General features: G+C 46.1%; 2 protein-coding genes across 3 annotated transcripts in view; one reads left to right on the plus strand and one right to left on the minus strand.

The window, feature by feature from the left end:
• Positions 1-21,513, plus strand: part of LOC132377434 (tricarboxylate transport protein B, mitochondrial) — a 113,794-nt gene that overhangs the window by 26,803 nt on the left and 65,478 nt on the right. Inside the window, exon 2 of the mRNA XM_059943698.1 lies at positions 21,399-21,506. Within this exon, the coding sequence (XP_059799681.1) occupies positions 21,399-21,506 (108 nt within the window). The remainder of the gene's footprint in view (positions 1-21,398; positions 21,507-21,513) is intronic.
• On the minus strand, positions 14,539-18,859 carry LOC132377435 (uncharacterized). Of its 2 annotated transcripts, none has more exons than XR_009506632.1 (2): positions 17,715-18,859; positions 14,539-16,006 (listed from the first exon to the last, which is right to left on the minus strand). XR_009506632.1 is itself a non-coding variant. In XM_059943699.1 (2 exons), the coding sequence occupies exons 1-2, from the start codon at positions 18,493-18,495 to the stop codon at positions 15,589-15,591; spliced, it is 837 nt and encodes a 278-aa protein (XP_059799682.1). In that variant the 5' UTR covers positions 18,496-18,859; the 3' UTR covers positions 14,539-15,588. The 2 variants fall into 2 exon arrangements, 1 of the variants encoding a protein (XP_059799682.1); XM_059943699.1 differs by having other exon boundaries at positions 18,077-18,859.

Raw genomic sequence — 21,513 nt, forward strand, 5'->3', positions numbered from 1 at the left:
TGTGAGGTCTCTGCTGAGAAGAACAGGCCCCCAGTCCTCGGGGTCGCGTTGCCGTTGGTGGAGGCATCTTAATACGCTCGGCAGAGGATGGTGCACGGAGAAGTTGTGCTGGAGGGGATGGTTGGAGGCTCGGAGGTTCGACGGACTCGGAGTCCGCTGCGGTCAGGTCGCCTTCAGTGTGTGCTGTGTCTGTGAGGCTGGGTCCGACGGAGCTTTCATTGTGTGCTGCGTCTGCGAGGCTGAATTGGGCATCACCGTGGAAGTCCATAGCAGGGGTATTCCCTTCAGCCACCTGCGTGGGATGATGAGTCAATCGAGGACCCTGAGGACTTGTGGAAACTGTGTGGTGGATTTTTTCAAACTTGTAGTCTTTTAACATCTTTGGACTATTTTTACCGTGCCCATGGTCTGTTCTTTATCAAATTATGCTATTGTTTGCACTGTTGTAACTATATGTTGTAATTATGTGGTTTTGTGCAGGTCTTGTAGCTTTAGTTTTTGGTCTTGTTTTGTCTGGTGGATTTGGAGCTCCTTTCCGGGGAATGCGCAAAGACAGTAGTGCGGTATTAATACGCAGCAGCCTCTCTGGATTGGGGATTGCCAAGCGTTATGTGGATTTTCTGGTGTAGTCTGTTTTGTCATGTGTTTTGTTGATATCATTCTGGAGGAACGTTGTCTCATTTTTTAACTGTATTGCATTTGTGGTTTCTAAGTGACAATAAACTGAATCTGAATCTGAATTATAAAAAAAAGTCAGAATATAATATTTTTTCACATGAAACAAACACAAACCGTAAATCTCACCACAGGTAAACAAAGTCAGTCAAAACAACTGACAGGTACAGTGGCAAAAGTACAATGCTTTGACTAGACAGCGTTGGCGTTCAGCGGGCTGGAGGTTCATTTACAATGAGTTACCAGTCTGTGTTTTTGATATAATTTGTAACGGTGTTGTAACCTGAAACACTGACAGTGTTACTTCAGCACACACAAACTCTCTCTGTCCTCCTGCAGCCCATCTCTGTCCTGTCTCTCTCTTTCTCTCTCTCTCTCCCCCACCCCGGCTGTGCAGAAAGCTCTGTCAGTGAGTATTTGCCAGAGCATGGCCGAAGTACAAGGTGCAGCAGCGTATGAACCTGGGCAAACATGTTTACAGGAACAAGCTGTCGACAAATATAAACAGAACTCTGAGCAGCAGCAGCTTGCTTCTAAAGCACAGAGGGTTACTGGGTGTTACTCACATTAAGTCAAGAGGGATGTTGCTGTAGACTTGACCAATTACGGAGTGTCTTCAAGGTGTCTGTGAGAGAGTTTCCAAGGTAACTGAAGTATAGCAGAGCTGGCCGCAGTTTGTAAATTTTGGCACCATATAAACTCCAGCGACTTTTGGTAGAAGGCTAGACCTGGGATGGTGGTGGTGGGGAGGGAATCTCACTGAAACATCTGATGTGTTGAGATACGGGAACACCAATGCCTTTGAACAGAAAATCCCACGCAAGGTAGTGGATTCGGCCCAGTGGAGCCCTCCCAACATCCAGATGAAACGCTGTCGCAGAAAAGCAGCATCCACCGTCAGTGATCACCACCCCCAGGCCATTCTCCCCTCTTGCTGCTGCCAGCGAGTAGGAGGTACAAGAGCCTCAGGAATCACACCACCACATTCAGGAACAGTTACTACCCCTCAACCAAAAATTATTCGAAAGTAAAATGCGGATGCTGGGGATACAGGTCTACTTTGTTTTCCTTTTAGTGAGGTGCGCACATTATGACGTGGTGGTGTAATGATGTATGCCATTTATGTACTTCTACACATAACCCGTAATGAAGTATGTAAACAAACAGAATCAAACAATATATTCCGTATAGATGCTGCCTGGCCTGCTGTGTTCTACCAGCATTTTGTGTGTGTTGTTGTTTGAATTTCCAGCATCTGCAAATTTCCTCATGTTTGCTCAAACAATATATTTACAATATTACTCAAATATTGCAGGTATTAAATACAGAACAGGCTCAGCTGTGGCGGAAGGACTGGACCTGGGCTCGGGCCAGGCCCAGTCTTTGGTAGCAAGTTTGGGATTGGGCCTGGGCCCAGACTATGGCAGCAAGATCCAGTAACTGACTGCTGGTAACACACACAAAATGCTGGAGGAGCACAGCAGGTCTATGGAGAGCAATAAACAGTTGACATTTTGGGGCTGAGATTCCTGGCTTCTTCCCCCCCCCCCCCCCTTTCTTGCCAGGGTGTTATCCTGTTGTTTCTGACCATAGACACTGTCTGACCTGCTGCTGAGTTCCTCCAGCATTTTTTGTGTGTTACTCTGGATTTCCTGCATCTGCAGAATCTCTTGTGTTTATGATTATGTGATTACGGGTACAAAGGTCATGCCTTCTTGATCAGAATGCCTGGAATATAGCAGTAGATACGATTTTGGCAGGCTCAGAAACAGTCAGGTTAGTTTGCTGGGCCCCATATTTGTTTTGCTGTGTGCAGTAGGTGGTGTCCAATAGAATCTTGGTTCCTCCTCTTCTGTGCTGACTCATGCAACTCTGCAACTTCATTATCTCCCTGGTCACTGGGAGCGCAGAGAAAAGGCTTGAGATCTCCCAAGCTTTCACAGTTCATATAAAATCCCATTACATCCAATTCCCTGTGGAAGTTTGTGATTCTGTTCAAAGAAAATTTAATATGAAAGTACATGTATGCCACCATATACAACCCCAAGATTCATTTTCTTGCAGGCGTACTCAATACGCCATGTTCTTCACTGCTTTCTCCATCGATAACTCCTATTAAAGTGGCACCCATTTAATACTCCCCGTATTCCCGTCAAGTTCCCCAACATCCCCTCCCCGCCAGATTCTACCAGTCCTGGTGAAGGGTCTCGGTCTGAAACACTGACTCTATTCCTCTCCATGCAAGCTGCCTGACCTGCTGATTTCCTCCAGCACTTTGTATGTGTTACTCTAAAGTCACACCTCTTCAAAATTCAAAGTAAATCTATTATCAATGTAAATATATGTCACCAAATATAACCCTGAGATTAATTTTCTTGTGGGCATACTCAGTAATTCTATATAATAAAAACCATATGAGAATCAATGAAAGATCACACCAACTGTCTTGTCAGCCATTTTGCTATCCATGTCAGCCATAGGATTTTATCTTGTTAATAGACAATAGACAATAGGTGCAGAAGTAGACCATTCGGCCCCTCGAGTCTGCACCGCCATTCTGAGATCATGGCTGATCATTCACTATCAATACCCAGTCCCTGCCTTGTCCCCATATCCCTTGATTCCCCTATCCATCAGATATCTATCCAGCTCCTTCTTGAAAGCATCCAGAGAATTGGCCTCCACCGTCTTCTGAGGCAGTGCATTCCACACCTCCACAACTCTCTGGGAGAAGAAGCTCTTCCTCAACTCTGTTTTAAATAACTGACCTCTTATTCTCAATCCATGCCCTCTGGTACTGGACTCTCCCAACATCTGGAACATATTTCCTGCCTCAATCCTATCAAATCCTTTAATTATCTTAAACGTTTCAATCAGATCCCCTCTCAATCTCCTCAATTCCAGCGTGTACAAGCCCAATCTCTCCAATCTCTCTGTGTAAGACAGCCCTGCCATCCCAGGAATCAACCTAGTGAATCTACGCTGCACTTCCTCAATTGCCAGAATGTCCTTCCTTAAACCTGGAGACCAAAACTGTACACAATATTCCAGGTGTGGTCTCACCAGGGCCCTGTACAAATGCAAAAGGACATCCTTGCTCTTGTACTCAATTCCCCTTGTAACAAAGGCCAACATTCCATTTGCCCTCTTCACTGCCTGTTGCACTTGCTCATTCACCTTCATTGACTGGTGAACTAGGACTCCTAGGTCTCTTTGCATTTCTCCCTTACCTAACTCGACACCGTTCAGACAATACTCTGCCCTCTTGTTCCAGCTTCCAAAGTGGATAACTTCACATTTATTCACATTGAATGACATCTGCCAAGTATCTGCCCACTCACTCAGCCTATCCAAGTCTCCCTGTATTCTCCTAACGTCCTCTTCGCATGTCACACTGCCACCCAGTTTAGTATCGTCAGTAAACTTGCTGATATAGTTTTCAATGCCCTCATCTAAATCATTGACATAAATCGTAAAGAGCTGTGGTCCCAATACAGAGCCCTGTGGTGTACCCCACTAGTCACCTCCAGCCAGTCTGAGAAACACCCATTCACTGCTACCCTTTGCTTTCTATCTGCCAACCAGTTTTCTATCCATGTTGAAACCCTGCCCCCAATGCCATGAGCTCTGATTTTACTCACCAACCTCCTATGTGGCACCTTATCGAATGCCTTCTGAAAATCTAGGTACACAACATCTACTGGCTTACCCTCGTCTAACATCCTTGTTACACCCTCAAAAAACTCCAACAGATTAGTCGAGCATGATTTGCCCTTGGTAAATCCATGCTGGCTCGGCCTAATCCTATTTCTGCCATCTAGATGTGCCACTATTTCGTCCTTAATAATGGGCTCAAGCATCTTCCCCACGACTGACGTTAGGCTGACAATAGTTCTCCGTTTTCTCCTTCCCTCCCTTCTTGAAAAGTGGGACAACATTAGCCACTCTCCAATCTTCAGGAACTGATCCTGAATCTAAGGAACATTGGAAAATGATTACCAATGCATCCGCAATTTCCTGAGCCACCTCTTTTAGAACCCTCGGATGCAGACCATCAGGACCCGGGGATTTATTAGCCTTCAGTCCTACCAGTCTACTCATCACAGTTTCTTTCCTAATGTCAATCTCAATTCCTCTGATATCTTATGACCCTGGCCCATCCATACATCTGGGAGATTGCTTGTGTCCTCCTTGGTGAAGACAGATCTAAAGTATGCATTAAATTCTGTTGCCATTTCCCTGTTTCCCATAACAATTTCTCCCAATTCATTCTTCAAGGGGCCAACATTGTTCTTAACTATCTTCTTTCTCTTCACATAGCTAAAAAAGCTTTTGCTATCCCCTTTTATATTCCTGGCTAGACTGAGCTCATACCTGATTTTTTCTCTCCGTATTGCTTTTTTAGTTAAGATCTGCTGTTCCTTAAAACTTTCCCAATCATCTGTATTCCCACTCATCTTAGCCCTGTCATACTTCTTTTTCTTTAATGCTATACAATCTCTGACTTCCTTTGTCAACCACTGTGGCCCCTTCCCCCTCTTTGAATCCTTCCTTCTCATTGGAATGAACTGCTTTTGCATCTTTTGTATTATCCCCAAGAATATCTGCCACTGCTGATCCACTGTCTTTCCTGCCAGGGCATCCGCCCATTTAACTTTGGCCAGCTCTTCCCTCATGGCTCCGTAGTCTCCTTTATTTAATTGCAACACTGACACCTCTGATCTGCCCTTATCCCTCTCAAATTGTAGATAAAAACTTATCATGTTATGATCACTACTTCCTAATGGCTCCTTTACTTCAAGATCACTTATCAATTCCTGTGCATTACACATCACCAAGTCCAAAATAGCCTCGTTCCTGGTTGGCTCAAGCACAAGCTGTTCCAAAAATACATCCCTTAGACACTCCACAAACTCCCTATCCTGGGGTCCAGCACCTACCTGATTCTCCCAGTCCACCTGCATGTTGAAATCTCCCATAACGACTGCATTACCTTTAGCACATGCCAATGTTAACTCCCTAATCAATTTGTACCCAATATCCACGCTACTGTTTGGGGGCCTGTACACAACACCCATTAGGGTCTTTTTACCCTTACTGTTCCTCAGCTCAATCCACACAGACTCTACTTACCCTGTTCCCAAGTCACCTCTTGCTAAGGACTGAATCTCATTCCTCACCAACAGGGCCACCCCACCCCCTCTTCCCATATTTCTGTCTCTATGATAGCACGTATACCCTGGTACACTCAATTCCCAGGCCTGATCCCCAGCCTCAGCCTCATGTGTGGCAGCTTATCGAATGCTTACTGAAAATCCAAGAAAATGACATCCACTGCCTCTCCTTTGTCCACCCTGCTTGTTACTTCCTCAAAAGATTTGCCAGGCAAGATTTCCCTTTATAGAAGTCATGCTGACTTTGCCTTATCATTAGTTTCAAAGTACCCTGACACCTCATCCTTAATAATAGACTCCCAATGCTTTCCCAACCACTGAAGCTAGGAAATTATAGGCCAGTTAGCCTACTATTTGCCTTCCTCACTTCTTAACGACTGGAGTGACATTTGCAATCTTCCAGTCCTCTGGGACCATGCCAGAATCAAGTGATTCTTGAAAGATCATGACCAATGCATCTGTTATCTCTTCAGCAACCTCTCTCAGGACTCTGGGATGTAGTCCATCTGGTCCAGGTAACTTGTTCACCTTAAGGCCTTTGAGTTTGCCTAGCACTTTTTCCTTTGTAACAGCAATAGCACTCACTCCTGCTCCCTGACACTCATGGACCTCTGGCGCACTGCTAGTGTCTTATCCAGTGAAGCCAGATGGAAAGTACCCATCAGGTTCATCTGCCATTTCTTTGTCCCCCATTACTACCTCACTAGCATCATTTTCCAGTGGTCCAAAATCAAATCTCACCTCCCTTTTATTCTTTATATAACCGGAAAAAACTTTTGGCATCTTGCTTTATATTACTGGCTAGTCTGCCCTCAAATTTAATCTTTTCCTTCCCACTCACTTTTGCTATATTATATGCCCTTTCCTTGGCTTTTATGCAGTCCTTAACTTCCTTTTTCAGCCACGGTTGCCTACCCCTGCCATTTGAGAACTACTTCGTCTGTGGAACATGTCTATCCTGCACCTTGTGAACTATTCTCAGAAACTTCAGCCACCTCTGCTCTGCCATCATCCTCGCCAGTATCTTGCTCCACTCCACCTGGGTGAGCTTCTCTCTCACGCCTCTGTAATTCTCTTTATTCCATTGTGATACTGATACGTGTAACTTGTGCTTTTCCCACTTAAATTGCAGTATGAATTCAATCACATTATGATCACTGTCTCCTACAGGTTCTTTTACATTAAGCTCCCTAATAAGATCTGGGTTATTATAGATTACATATTAAAGATAGCCTTTTCCCAAGTAGGCCTTAAGCACAAGCTGCTTTAAAGAGCCATCTTCAACAAATTCTCTTACAATCTGACACCAACCTGCTTTTCCTAATCCCCTTGCACATTGAAGTCCCCCATTACAATTGTGTCATTACCCTTATTACATGCCTTTTCCAGCTCCCTTTGCAATTGAAACCCCATGTCTTGGCTATGATTTATAACCATATAACGATTACAGCACGGAAACAGGCCATCTCGGCCCTTCTAGTCCGTGCCAAATGCTTTGGAGGCCTATATATGATTCCCATATTGTTTTTTTTTAATATATCCTTAAATCCACCAGTTGTATTATGTGCTCCTGTCACTGGGAGTTTCTCTGCATCACCCTGACTCAGCAGAGGGAACCCCACCCACCAAACTAACTGCTCCTCAATCAAACCTCACCATGGTGAATTAATTTCATTGCTCCTGGCCATTCACCCAACATATCCATTATCTGGATCCCGCCCACCCTACAGCCGATCAGAAAACAAGTAGATTTTCATTTTGCCATTATTCTTTGCTTGTAGTGAAACAAATAAATTATCTTGCCATTCCTCTTAACATCTTCATTTACTGAGTTGATACAATGTGGAACAGCCCTTCGAGTCTCGTCAGCCAGCAATCCCCCGATCACGCGACAGTCTACAATGACCAAATAACCTAACAGCCGATGCAAAAACTGGAGCACCCAGAGGAAACCCGTAAGGTCACGGGGAGAAAGTACAAACTCCTTACAGACTGCGGTTGGAATTGAACCCATGTCACTGGTACTGTAAACCACTACAGTACCGTGCTGCCCCAATGTCACCCAGTAATTCCCCCGACAAACCCTGTTACCCCCAACCTAATCCCGAAACAGTTTACAATAACCTGGTAACCTGCCCAGTGTGTCCTTGGACAGTGGGATGAAAATGGAGAACCCACACATTCCACCGTGAGGACGTACCAATTCCTTACGGATCGAGCAAGATGTGGCTCCAATCTCTGGAGGGCCCCAAGCTGTAATAGTGTTGTGCTAACTGCTACACTACCAACCCATTAAAGAATGACCGATTTTCCTTTTCTAATGATTTCACAACCCTGCTCAATCTTGACTTTGATCCTGCACTGAGGGAGTCTTGTACACATCTTATGGGGCTGTTGGCAGGTAAAATTGCAGTCAACAGGATGCGTTGTAGCGTAGAAAGTCAGACAGAATCAAAAAGGGTGAATGCAGGACTGAAGGTATTGTATATGAATGTGTGTAGTATATGGAATAAGGTAGATGAGCTTGCAGCACAGTTGCAGATTGACAGCTATGACGTTGTAAGCATCACTGAACCGTGGCTGAAAGACTATAGCTGGGAGCTTAATATCCAAGGATGCACATTATTTCAAAAGGACAGGCAGGAAGGCAGAGGGGGTGGTGTTGCTTTGTTGGGGAGAGTTTAAACAAGAATTGTTGGGGGTTGGGAACCGAACTGAAGAGACTGGGGAAGAGGCGGCTGGCTCACAAATAGAGAAAGCTTGGAGGGAGGAGAGGCAGGTGATAGAGAAAGGATGCACTCAGACCAAAGGTTTGAGATGTGTCCATTTTAACACGAGGAGTGTTGTGAACAAAGTGGATGAGTTTAGAGCGTGGATCAGTAATTGGAGATATGATGCAGTGGCCATTCCAGAGACTTGGATGGCTCAGGGACAGGAATGGCTACTTCAAGTGCTGGATTTTAGATGTTTCAGAAAGGACAGGGAGGGAGGCAAAAGAGGTGGGGGTGTGGCAGTGTTGATCAGAGATAGTGTCATGGCTGCAGAAAAGGTGGAGGAATTGTCTATGGGGTCTCTGTGGGTGGAGGTTAGGAACAGGGGGGGGGTCTATAACTTTACTGGGTGTTTTTTATAGGCTGCCCAGTAGCAACAGGGATATCGAGGAGCAGATCCTGGAAAGGAGTAATAATAACAGAGTTATTGTGATGGGAGATATTCATTTCCCAAATATCGATCGGCATCTCCCTAGAGCAAAAGGTTTAGATGGGGTGGAGTTTGTTAGGTGAGTTCAGGAAGGTTTCGTGACACAATATTTAGATAAGCCTACAAAAGGAGCGGCTGTACTTAATTTGGTATTGGGAAATGAACCTGGTCAGGTGTCAGATCTCTCAGTGGGAGAGCATTTTGGAGGTGGTGATCATAAATTGGACACACATGTTCTCAGGGAAAAGTACGGAAGAAATGTGGCAAACGTTCAGGGAATATTTGTGTGGAGTTCTGTATAGGTACATTCCAATGAGACAGGAAAGTTATGGTAGGGTACAGGAACCGTGATGTACAAAGGTTGTAATAAATCTAGTTAAGAAGAAAAGAAAAGCTTACAAAAGGTTCAGAGATAAAGGTAATGTTAGAGATCTAGAAGACTATAAGGCTGACAGGAAGGAGCTTAAGAATGAAATTAGGAGAGCCAGACGGGGCCATGAGAAGGCCTTGGCGGACAGGATTAAGGAAAACCCCAAGGCATTCTACAAGTATGTGAAGAGCAAGAGGATAAAACGTGAAAGAATAAGACCTATCAAGTGTGATGGTGGGAAAGTGTGTATGGAACCGGAGGAAATAGCAGAGGTACTTAATGAATACTTCAGTATTCACTATGGAAAAAGATCTTGGTGATTGTAGTGATGACTTGCAGCGGACTGAAAAGCTTGAGCATGTAGATATTAAGAAAGAGGATGTGCTGGAGCTTTTGGAAAGCATCAAGTTGAATAAGTTGCTGGGACCAGATGAAATGTACCCAGGCTACTGTAGGAGACGAGGGAGCAGATTGCTGAGCCTCTGCCGATGATCTTTGCATCATCAATGGGGACTGGAGAGGTTCTGGAGGATTAGAGGGTTGCGAATGTTGTTCCTTTATTTAAGAAAGGGAGTAGAGATAGCCCAGGAAATTATAGACCAGTGAGTCTTACCTCAGTGGTTAGTAAGTTGATGGAGACAATCCTAAGAGGCATTATTTGTAAACATTTGGAGAGGTATAATATGATTAGGAATAGTCAGCATGGCTTTGTCAAAGGCAGGTCGTGCCTTGCAAACCTGATTGAATTATTTGAGGATGTGACTGAACACATTGATGAAGGTAGAGCAGTAGATGTAGTGTATATGGATTTCAGCAAGGCATTTGATAAGGTACCGCATGCAAGGCTTATTGAGAAAGTAAGGAGGCATAGGATCCAAGGGGACATTGCTTTGTGGATCCAGAACTGGTTTGCCCACAGAAGGCAAAAAGTGGTTGTAGACAGGTCAGATTCTGCATGGAGGCCGATGACCAGTTGTGTGCCTCAGGAATCTGTTCTGGGACCCTTACTCTTCGTGATTTTTATAAATGACCTGGATGAGGAAGTGGAGGGATGGGTTAGTAAATTTGCTGATGACACAAAGGTTGGGGGTGTTGTGGATAGTGTGGAGGGCTGTCAGAGGTTACAGTGGGACATCGATAGGATGCAAAACTGGGCTGAGAAGTGACAGATGGAGTTCAACCCAGATAAGTGTGAAGTGGTTCATTTTTGTAGGTCAAACATGAAGGTCAGACTCTGGACAGTGTGGAGGATCAGAGAGATATTTGGGTCTGAGTCCATAGGATGCTCAGAGCAGCTGTGCAGGTTGACTCTGTGGTTAAGAACTTGTACGGTGTATTGGCCTTCATCGGTCGTGGAATTGAGTTTAGGAGTCGAGAGGTAATGTTGCAACTATATAGGATCCTGGTCAGACCCCACTTGGAGTACTGTGCTCAGTTCTGGTCGCCTCACTACAGGAAGGATGTGGAAGCCATAGAAAGGGTGAAAAGGAGATTTACAAGGATGTTGCCTGGATTGGGGAGCATTGTTTATGAGAATAGGTTGAGTGAACTCGGCCTTTTCTCCTTGGAGCGACGGAGGACGAGAGGTGACCTGACAGAGGTGTATAAGTTGATGAGAGGCGTTGATCATGTGGATAGTCAGAGGCTTTTTCCCGGGGCTGAAATGGTTGCCACAAGAGGACACAGGTTCAAGGTGCTGGGGAATAGGTACAGAGGAGATGTCAGGGGTAAGTTTTTTACTCATTGTGGAGTGTGTGGAATGGGCTGCCAGCGATGATGGTGGAGGTGGATACAATAGGGTCTTTTAAGAGACTGTTGGATAGGTACATGGAGCTTAGAAAAATAGAGGGCTATGGGTAACCCTGGGTAATTTCTAAGGTAAGGACATGTTAAGCACAACTTTGTGGGCCAAAGGGCCTGTATTGTGCTGTAGGTTTTCTATGTTGGTAAAAAATTAAATCAAACCATCAGAAAGAGGTGACACAGGGTTGGAAGGTGTTGAATCATTGTGGATGGAGCTAAGGAACTGCAAGGGAAAGATCCCCCTAATGGGAGTTAAATGCAAACAGTAGTAAAGATGTGGCCTACAAATTACAATGAGAGATAAAAGTTGCATGCCATGTTACAATGTGATAGGGTATGCAGGTAGATTGGTAAAGTCAGGATGGTGCTGGGTCCCAGGAGGAATTTCTAGAGTACTTATGAGATGGCCTTTTAGAACAGCTCGTGGGTGAGCCCACATGGGGATCGGCTTCTCTGGGTTGGGTGTTGTGCAATGAACCAGAGACCCTTGGGGGAAAATGATCAAATTCACCCTGAAGTTTGAAAAGGAGAAGCTAAAGTCAGATGAATCAGTGTTACAGTGGGGTAAGGGGAATTACAGTGGCATGAGGGCGGAGGTGCCAGAATTGACTGGAAAAGAACACTGGCAGAGATGATGGCAGAGCAGCAAAGGCTGGAATTTCTGGAAGCTATTCGAAAGGCAGAGGATATTTACATCCTAAAGAGGAAGAAGTATTCTAAAGGAAAGATGACACAACCGTAGCTAACAAGAGAAGTTAAAGTCAACGTAAAAGTCAAAAAGAGGGCATCTAATAGAGCAAGAGCTAAAGGATTGGGAAGCTTTTAAATACCAACAGAAGGCAACTGAAAAGTCATTAAGAAGGTAAAGATGGAATTCGAAAGTAAGCCAGTTAATAATATTAAAGAGGATAACAAAAATTGCTTCGGATATATAAAGTGTAAAAGAGAGGTGAGAGTGGGTATCAGGCCACTGGAAAAGGATGTAGTGTTTGGGGGAAGGGGCAGCAAAATGGCTGATGAACTGAATAAGCATTTTTTTTAATCCATCTTCACTGTGTAAGACACTAGCAGTAAGTTGGAAGTTGCAGGAGTCAGGGGTCATGAAGTGTGTGAAGTTACCATTACCAGGGAGAAAGTTCTTGGGTTACTGAAATGTCCAAAGGTAGATAAGTCACCTGGACCAGGAGGTTTAGAGTTGGGTAAGGGAGAAATACAAAGAGATCTCGGAGTCCTTGTTCATCAGTCACTGAAGGTGAATGAGCAAGTGCAGCAGGCAGTGAAGAAGGCTAATGGAATGTTGGCCTTTATTACAAAGGGAATTGAGTACAAGAGCAAGGAAATCCTTTTGCATTTGTACAGGGCCCTGGTGAGACCACACCTGGAGTATTGTGTACAGTTTTGGTCTCCAGGGTTAAGGAAGGACATCCTGGCTGTAGTGGAAGTGCAGCGTAGATTCACGAGGTTAATTCCTGGGATGTCGGGACTGTCTTACGCAGAGAGGTTAGAGAGACTGGGCTTGTACACGCTGGAATTAAGGAGATTGAGAGGGGATCTGATTGCAACATATAAGATTATTAAGGGATTGGACAAGATAGAGGCAGGAAATATGTTCCAGATGCTGGGAGAGTCCAGTACCAGAGGGCATGGTTTAAGAATAAGGGGTAGGTCATTTAGGGCAGAATTAAGGAAAAACTTCTTCTCCCAGAGAGTTGTGGGGGTGTGGAATGCACTGCCTCGGAAGGCAGTGGAGGCCAATTCTCTGGATGCTTTCAAGAAGGAGCTAGATAGGTATCTTATGGATATGGGAATCAAGGGATATGGAGACAAGGCAGGAACCGGGTATTGATAGTAGATGATCAGCCATGATCTCAGAATGGCGGTGCAGGCTCAAAGGGCTGAATGGTCTACTTCTGCACCTATTGCCTATTGTTTACACCCCAGAGTTCTGAAACAGGTGGCTGAATAGATTGTGGGGCATTAGTAATGATCTTCGAGAATCACTAGATTATGGAATGGTTCCGGATGACTGGAAAATTGCAAGCGACACTCCACTCTTCCAAAAAGAAGAGAGGCAGAAGAAATGAAACTAGGCCAGTTAGTCTGACCTCAGTGGTTGGGAAGATGTCGGAGTTGATTACTTGGACGTACATGATAAAATAGGTTATTTTTAGCATGGGAAGGGAAACTGCGCCTGACAACTCTGATGGAATTCTTTGTTGAAAATAGCAGGCAGGATAGACAAAGGAGAATTGGTTAATGTTATGAAATTGAATTTTCAGATGACCTTTGACAAGGTGCCACACATGAGGCTGCTTAACAAGCAATGAGCCCATAGTATTACGGGAAAGATCCTAGCATGGATAAAGCAGTGGCTGATAGGCATGAGTCAGAGTAGGAATAAAGGGATCCTTTTCTGGTTGGCTGTTGGTGTTACATAGGGGTCTGTGTTGGGACCGATACTTTTTACATTATCTGTCAATGAAATGTTTAACGATGTAGAGGATTTAATATGGTTGGATGTACAAGTTTATGTTCATTTCACAAGAATTTGATTTTCTGTAAGAACTGATTATTTTTACAAAGACTGGTAAGTTATTGAATGAGATTTACTTTGTTTAAAAGTTGTGGTTGGGGAATTGTCGTGAGTAGTTAAGTGGTATAGATATAATATTTGAATTTGTAGAGATACTGACTGAAACGGATAATACTTAAGAATACTTAAGAATAAGGATTCAATTAGTTTCTAATTAACTAGGTGTAAATAAAAAGGAAAGTTTAGTCTGTAAACCTTTAAATAGAGCATAACACTAATCTAATTAATTAGAGAAATTGGAATAACAAAGGTCATTCTAATGAATATCACTGATTCTAAGTAAACAGGAATTTGGTTTTTGTTTGATTTCTGAGATTTGGAACTTCAGAGAGTGTTGGAATTTTGATTTGTTCTTATATTTTGTATACCTTGTTTTTTTATGTAAACAGAACTTGCTTCCAGAACTCTGTGTTTCTATTTACTGACTCCTGATGGCCCACTTGCACCTAGAGTAGTACTATGTAATTTGATTTTCTCATAAAGAGTCACACCAGATAAAACATGCACTATGTAACCGGTGTTACATAAAACTGTTAAAGAAGGCATAGAGAGGGAGGAATGTTTAAAGGAGATTTACAAGGCAAGATTTTTTTTACATTGGAAAGTACTGCCAGGGGAGTTGGTGGTTGCCGATGAGACATTTAGACAGTCACGTGGACAGACGGGGAATGGGTGGGTGTGGACCACGTGCAGGCAGATGTGCAGTTTAAATTAGTGTCATGGTCAGCACAGATGTAGTGGGCAGAAGGGCCTTTTCCTGTGCTGTACTGTTCTCAAGTCAAGTTGGGTTTATTGTCACGTGCACCAGTGCGAGGAGGTGCAAGGACCTTGGAAATCTTGCAACATCAAAACACACAGGTAACATATAGATTATAAATGAATTATAATTATTACAATAATAATTGGAACTAAGTACAATATTTGTATTATTAAATATAAATTATACATTAATAGTTATAAATATATTAGGGTGGCACAGTAGGGTAGTGGCTAGCACAACGCTTTACAGTACTGCATCCCGGATTCAATTCCTGCTGCCGTCTGTAAGGAGTTTGTATGTTCTCCCCGTGACCGTGTGGGTTTCCTCCAGGTGCTCCGGTTTCCTCCCACAGTTCAAAGACATACTAGTTGGTAGGTTAATTGATCACTATAAATTGTCCTGTGATTATGCTAGGATTAAATTGGGGGTTGCTAGGCAGCACAGCTTGAATAACCAGAAGGGTCTGTTTTGCACAGTAACTCAGTTAATAAATTGAGTCAATAAATCAATCAATAGCTAATTAAGTAGCTACTTCTCTGCAGCCATTTGGGTTTTTGAACTTGCCAGTAAAACCCAGTACAAAATAGCAACACTGACCACTTGGATCACCTTGCACCAAAAAGGACATTCTTCTAATTGTGTACGTTCTTGTAAAAGGGATGGCACGGTGATGCACCATCAATAACTCTCGGAGACGGGAGGCGAACAATAGGCTTTAATTAGCTGCAAGAGACCACCACACAACATCCTGGAGACTGAGGGAGGAGCAGTGCCTCCAATCACCTTTATACCGGGGTCTGTGGGAGGAGCCACAGGAGCAGTCAGCAGAGGGGATTGTCCAGACAGGTATATGTAGTTAACTACATTCACCACCCCCCTTTGTTTTAAAAGAGAGTCCCCATGGGGCGAAGTTTCTTGCAAGTGTATTTACAGGTTAAGTCTATCAGGTGCCTGCGATCTGTCGCTGCGATCTACGTAGCACCGGCTGTGATTGCACAGGTGCCGGTGGTGATTACACCGGAGACGGAGGTTGTGCTGGCTCCGGCCTAACTGGAGGTGTCAGCCCACTAGGCGTCAGTGATCCCTCATGCGTTTGTGAGGCGCCCGGTATGAGAGTGTCGTGAGGAGTCTGTGTAGGGCTTGGTGTGTGCGGTATCTCGTGGGTATATACATCGGTGGGTACGGGATTCAGAGTCACCATGGAGTGTTTGGGGTAGGGGTCTGGTGCTCCTGCGGGCGCCAGGTCACAGATGGAGACCGTGTCCTCCCTCCCATCAGGTAAGACCATGTAGGCATACTGGGGGTTCGCATGTAGAAGGTGAACCCTCTCGACCATCCGGGAGTATTTATTGCTCCTCGCATGTTTCCGGAACAGCACTGGCCCTGGGGACGTCAGCCAAGCCGGTAGGGTGGTCCCAGTGGCAGACTTCCTGGGAAAAGAAAAGAGGCGCTCATGAGGGGTGGCATTGGTGAACGTGCGTAACAGGGAGCGGATAGAGTGGAGTGCCTCAGGGAGGACCTCCTGCCATCGACAGACAGGCAACCCCTTTGACTTTAGGGCTAAAAGTGTGGCCTTCCACACAGTAGCATTCTCCCTCTCCACCTGTCCATTTCCCCAGGGATTATAGCTCGTGGTCGGACTAGTACCAATGCCCCTAGCCAGCAGGTACTGGCTCAGCTCGCCACTCATAAAGGAGGACCCTCTATCACTGTGGATATAACAGGGGTATCTGAACAGAGTGAAGAGCTGGCGCAGGGCTTTTATGACGGACGTGGCAGTGGTGTCGGGGCAGGGGATGGCAAAGGGGAACCGTGAGTACTAGTTGATTATGTTGAGAAAATAGACATTGCGGTCAGTGGAGGGAAGGGAGCCCTTAAAGTCAACACTCAGTCGCTCAAAGGGGCGGGTGGCCTTGATAAGTTGTGCCTTTTCAGGACGGTAGAAATGCGGTTTGCACTCAGCGCAGACTTGGCAGTCCCTGGTCATCGTCCTGATGTCCTCAAGGGAGTAAGGCAGGTTCCGGGCTTTCATGAAATGGTAAAATCAGGTGACTCCCGGGTGGCAAAGATCTGCATGGGGGGCGTATAGCTGGTCGAGCTGTGCGCTGGCGCACGCTCCCCGGGATAGTCGGAGGCATCACTCTCTACTTGGAAGGGAATGGTCTCGTCCACCACATGCATCGTTGCTTTGGCAATGTCCCCTTTAATGCGGCTGAAGGCTGCGCGGGCCTCAGCTGAGAGGGGAAATGTGGTAGACTTGACCAGGGGGTGGGCCTTGTCTGCGTCATGGGGGACCCATTGGGCATAATAGGAAAAGAAGCCCAGGCACCGTTTGAGGGCTCTGAGGGTGGTGGTGAGAGGGAGCTCCAATAGGGGGCGCATACGGATGGGGTCAGGGCCAATGACCCCGTTCTCCAGGACATACCCAAGGATAGCAAGTCGGGTGGTTCCAAACACACACTTGTCCCTGTTACAGGTGAGGTTAAGAGCTTTGGCCGCTTGGAAAAATCGTTGGAGGTTAGTGTCGTGATCTGGCCAGTCGTGACCGCAGATGGTGATGTAATCCAGATATGGGAACGTGGCCTTCAGTTGGCACCAGTCCACCATCCGGTCCATTTCCATCTGGAAGACAGAGACACTATTCATGACACTGAAGGGGACGTGCAGGAAGTGATAGAGCCTGCCGCCCGCCTCGAAGGCGGTGCAGGGGCGGTCCTCTGGGTAGATGGGGAGCTGATGGTAAGCGGATTTCAGATCTATGGTTGACTACACCTTGTACTGAGCTATCTGATTGACCATATCCATGATGCGGGGTAGGGGGTACGCGTCAAGCTGCGTGAACCTATTGACGGTCTGTCTATAGTCCACGACCATCCTATTCTTCTGCCCCGTCCGAACAACGACCACCTGGGCCCTCCAAGGACTTGTGCTTGGCTCAATGATCCCCTCCCTGAGCAGCAGCCAGAGTTGAATCGCCGTCTTGGTGCCCGGTAAGCACCCGTGGGTCGGAGGCGGGGCGAGGTGGCGCCAACAAAGATGGCCGCCCCCATCCGGGCAGGCAAGATGGTGGCGACCAAGATGGCGACCCCCATGCCTCACATGCAGCGCTGCCCAACCCCACTCGTGGTTTAGACTTACAGGCCTTGGCGAAGTGGCCCTTCTTTCTGCAGCTGGAGCAGGTAGCTTCTTGGGCCGGGCAGCGCTTTCAGGGGTGCTTTTCGAGTCCGCAAAAGTAACACTGCGCGGACTTGCGACTGGCAGGAGCCGTAGTCAATTTGCTGGAGGGTTGCGGGGAGTTCACGGACTCGCGAGTGGCAGCACCTGTGGTCTATTCGCCGGCAGGTGGCGGGGTCTGCAGCGTCCATGGGATTGGCGGGAGATCGCGCGGCTGGACAGCGTCAGCATTGTGCAGAGCAGCCTCCAGTGTGTTGGCCAGCACGATTGCCGACTGTAAGGTAAGATCGACGTGCTCCAGCAGCCACTGTCGCACGTACACTGACCTAATCCTCGTAATGAAGGCGTCTCGTAACAGGAGCTCCACATGCTGTTCCGCCGTCAGTCCCCTGCAGTTACAGGCCCGCACGAGTGTCTGTAGGGCCCGGACAAACTCAGCACTTGACTCTCCGGCTCGCTGCTGCTGCGTCACTAAGCGATGTAATGCGTAGACGGTGTTCACGGGCCGCAGGTATTGTCGTTCGAGGGCGTCCAGTGCCCCTTGGTAGGTTGGCCAGTCTCTGATGAGGGAGTACACCCGCGGACTGACTCTGGAGAGCAGAACTCTGTGCATGGTAGCAGGCTCAGTCACGGGAATCTCTTCCAGGTACGATTGGAAGCATGCAAACCAGAGTTCAAAGGTAATGGCTGCTTCGGGAGATTGAGGATCAATGTCCAATTTGTCTGGTCGTAAAATGCTCTCCATGTTTTAAAATTGCTGCTAATAAAATTGATGCACCATCAATAACTCTCGGAGACGGGAGGCGAACGATAGGCTTTTATTAGCAGCAAGAGACCGCCACACAACATCCTGGAGACTGAGGGAGGGGCAGTGCCTCCAATCGCCTTTATACAGGGGTCTGTGGGAGGAGCCACAGGAGCGGTCAGCAAACGGGCATGTCCAGACAGGTATATGTAGTTCACCACACACGGACTGATAGTGATTAGCGAATGCTGTTACAGTGCCCAGGTTTAATTGCTGCTGCTGCTGCCTGTATGGAGTTTTTGCCTTCTCCCCGTGACTTGCTGTGTCCTCTGGTTCCCTCCCACGGTTGGGAGGGAGATGAATGGGTGATAGGTTAACTTGTCAAATGGGTGTACTTGTGCAGAATGAGCCTGTTACCATGTTGTACTTCTAAATAAGTTAAAAATAAACCACTGTGAACACTCATCTTATTCTACAGTCCTGTGGGAAATGTTACGCACAGATATATAGCTCAGGGGCCTACAACCTTTGCACAGCACTTTATTTGTCAAGGTAGAGTAGAGAGCAGCTTAATAGTGAGGGTGCAGGTGGCAGAGGAGTGGTGCCAGGGCTGTGCCAGTCCTGAGACACCAGACAAGGTCACTTGATTCCAAACATTCGGCTTCTTGATCATAACAAAATGCCTCTCTGGTGTTTAAGGCTCCCTTCCCCTTTTCCCAACCATGATTCCCCCTTCCCACTCTCAGTCCGCAATAGAGACCCGTATCAGAATTGGGTTTATCATCACTCACATATGTCATGAAATCTGTTTTTTTGTGACAGCAGTACAGTGCATTGCATAAAATTACTGCGGTACTGTGCCAAAGTTGTACATGGGTGCCTATTTGCACAGGACTGTGATGCTACTGCAAGTAAGCTTTTCATTGCACCGGTGTACTTGACGATAAACTTTGACTTCGAATTACACCAGACAGTGAAGAGAGAAAAAGACTGGGGGGTGGGGAGTGGGGAGAAAACGAAGACAGTATCAGTGCAAGAGGTGGTGTGTCATGTGCCGTTGCTGGGGTAATGTGTGTGTTGTCGGTTTGGGAACCTGATGTAATTGAAAGGAGCTGTTCTCTCGCTGCAGGAGCACCAGCAGTGGGGATTGTCACTGGCAATGTCTTCGCTAAATGTCGTTTTACATAATGTTCACACAGATGTAGCCAGATGTTGGTGCTGCTTTTTATGGTTATTATCACCTGGTACTTGATATATGAACCCTAATTTCTTACAATACTGACTTTTTAAAAAACTCAATCGTGTCTGTAGGGGGTGCATTATCTTTTTTACTTGCCATTCCTTCTTGTCGGTAGCTGTCCCGGGTTCATTTGTAAAAATACCTCATTGCAGCTTCAAAAAGATTTAACTAATTCAAATGAAGACCCGGAGTCTGAATTGTTGGTCTAACCTAGTGTTTAATCAAGGTGTGCACGCAACTCGTGGTAGCGTATTGACATGTGTAATTCACATATTTATAGATGTAATAAATTATTTAAATGAACAAGAATTCTTAACCTATGCTCGCACACATACACACTCAAATGTTACTGTAACGTTAAACGCACAGCAGCATCCAAGAATGGTAGGCCTAGTCTAGCACCAACAATTCCCAGTACGGCTGGATTATTGGAGTTTTAAAAAAGTCAGCTTTTTGTCATATGCAGTGAAATGCATCATTTGTGCCGATGGCCAACAACGGCTGAGAATGTGCTGGGGGCAGCCCACAAGTGTCGCCACCCTCTGGCACTAACGTGGCATGCCTGGACTTAGTAATTTTAATCGGTATGTTTTGGACTGGAGAGGAGAGCAGAGGAAACCCATGCAGTCACAAAGAGAACAGAGAAACTTCTTAAAGGCGGCAGAGTGAGATGCATGCCTGTGCTGGTGCTGCAGAGTGTTACCCTGACCTCTGTGTTCCTACAGATCAGAGGTGCTTTGAGGTATTCAAGGTAAAACAAACAGAAAGCAGAATAAAATGTTACAGTCACAGAAAATGCACAGTGCAGGCAGACAATAGGTGCAAGGTCATAATGAGGACAAGAGAATATCTGATCGTACTTGAAAACTGCCTCTACCAAGGGAGGTGTAAGGAGCTCCTTCTGCTAGCCTGCAGGTCACCCATGGGCAAGGGGCAGCACCTGTTTAGCCCCCTTCCACCCTCCCCGACTGGATCGGGATCACATGAAGCCATGGGAGCAGCTGGTGGATGGTCATATGAGCAGCTGGTGTGTATCACATGTCCTGGTTATGCGACCAGGCAGACAATCTCTGAAGAGTATTGATGATGGCTGGGGTCACCCATCTGCCAAGAAGAAGGCAATGACACAGCACTTCTGTAGAAAAACTTGCCAAGAACAATGGTGTTCATGGAAAGACCACGATCGGCCACGTCATAAGACACGGCACATAAAGATGATGTCATACGACAGGGCAGATAATAATGATGATGAATGTTTGAGGAATTTGAGGCTCTGGGCCTGTACTCACTGGATTTTAGGAGGGGCCTCGTTGAAGCATATCGAACTTTGAAAGGTCCGGATAGAGTGGACATGGAAAGGATGGTCCTGGACTCTGCCACTATTGGAAACAGAGGCACAGTCTCAGAATACAAGGAGGTCCTTTTGGAGGAGGAATTTCTTTACCCAGGGAGTGGTGAATCTGTGTAATTCTTTGCCGCAGGCCAAGTCATTGGGTATATTTAAAGTAGATGTTGATAGGTTCTTAATTAATCAGGGCGTCATAGGTTATGGGGAGAATGCAGAAAAATAGGGATGAGAGGGATAGTAAATCAGCCATGATGGAATGGTGGAGGATGGGCTGAATGGACTAATTCTGCTGGTGTGCCTTATGGTCTTGTGCAGGTGGAATTGCAGGAGGCATTGAGATCTGCATCACCTTCCCCACAGAGTACGTGAAGACGCAGCTGCAGCTGGATGAGAGGGCAAACCCGCCTCGCTACAAAGGCATCGGTAAGGA

Source organism: Hypanus sabinus, chromosome 18 (genome assembly GCF_030144855.1).
Source record: "Hypanus sabinus isolate sHypSab1 chromosome 18, sHypSab1.hap1, whole genome shotgun sequence".
Classification (NCBI taxonomy): Eukaryota; Metazoa; Chordata; class Chondrichthyes; order Myliobatiformes; family Dasyatidae; genus Hypanus; species Hypanus sabinus.

Excerpts from the sequence above, each read along its gene's own strand:
- LOC132377435 (XM_059943699.1), bottom strand. The coding sequence starts at position 18,495 with ATGGAGAGCATTTTACGACCAGACAAATTGGACATTGATCCTCAATCT. Across the intron at positions 16,007-18,076 it reads GCCTTCATTACGAGGATTAG|GAAGTCTGCCACTGGGACCA; the intron begins GTCAGTGTACGT and ends TTCTTTTCCCAG.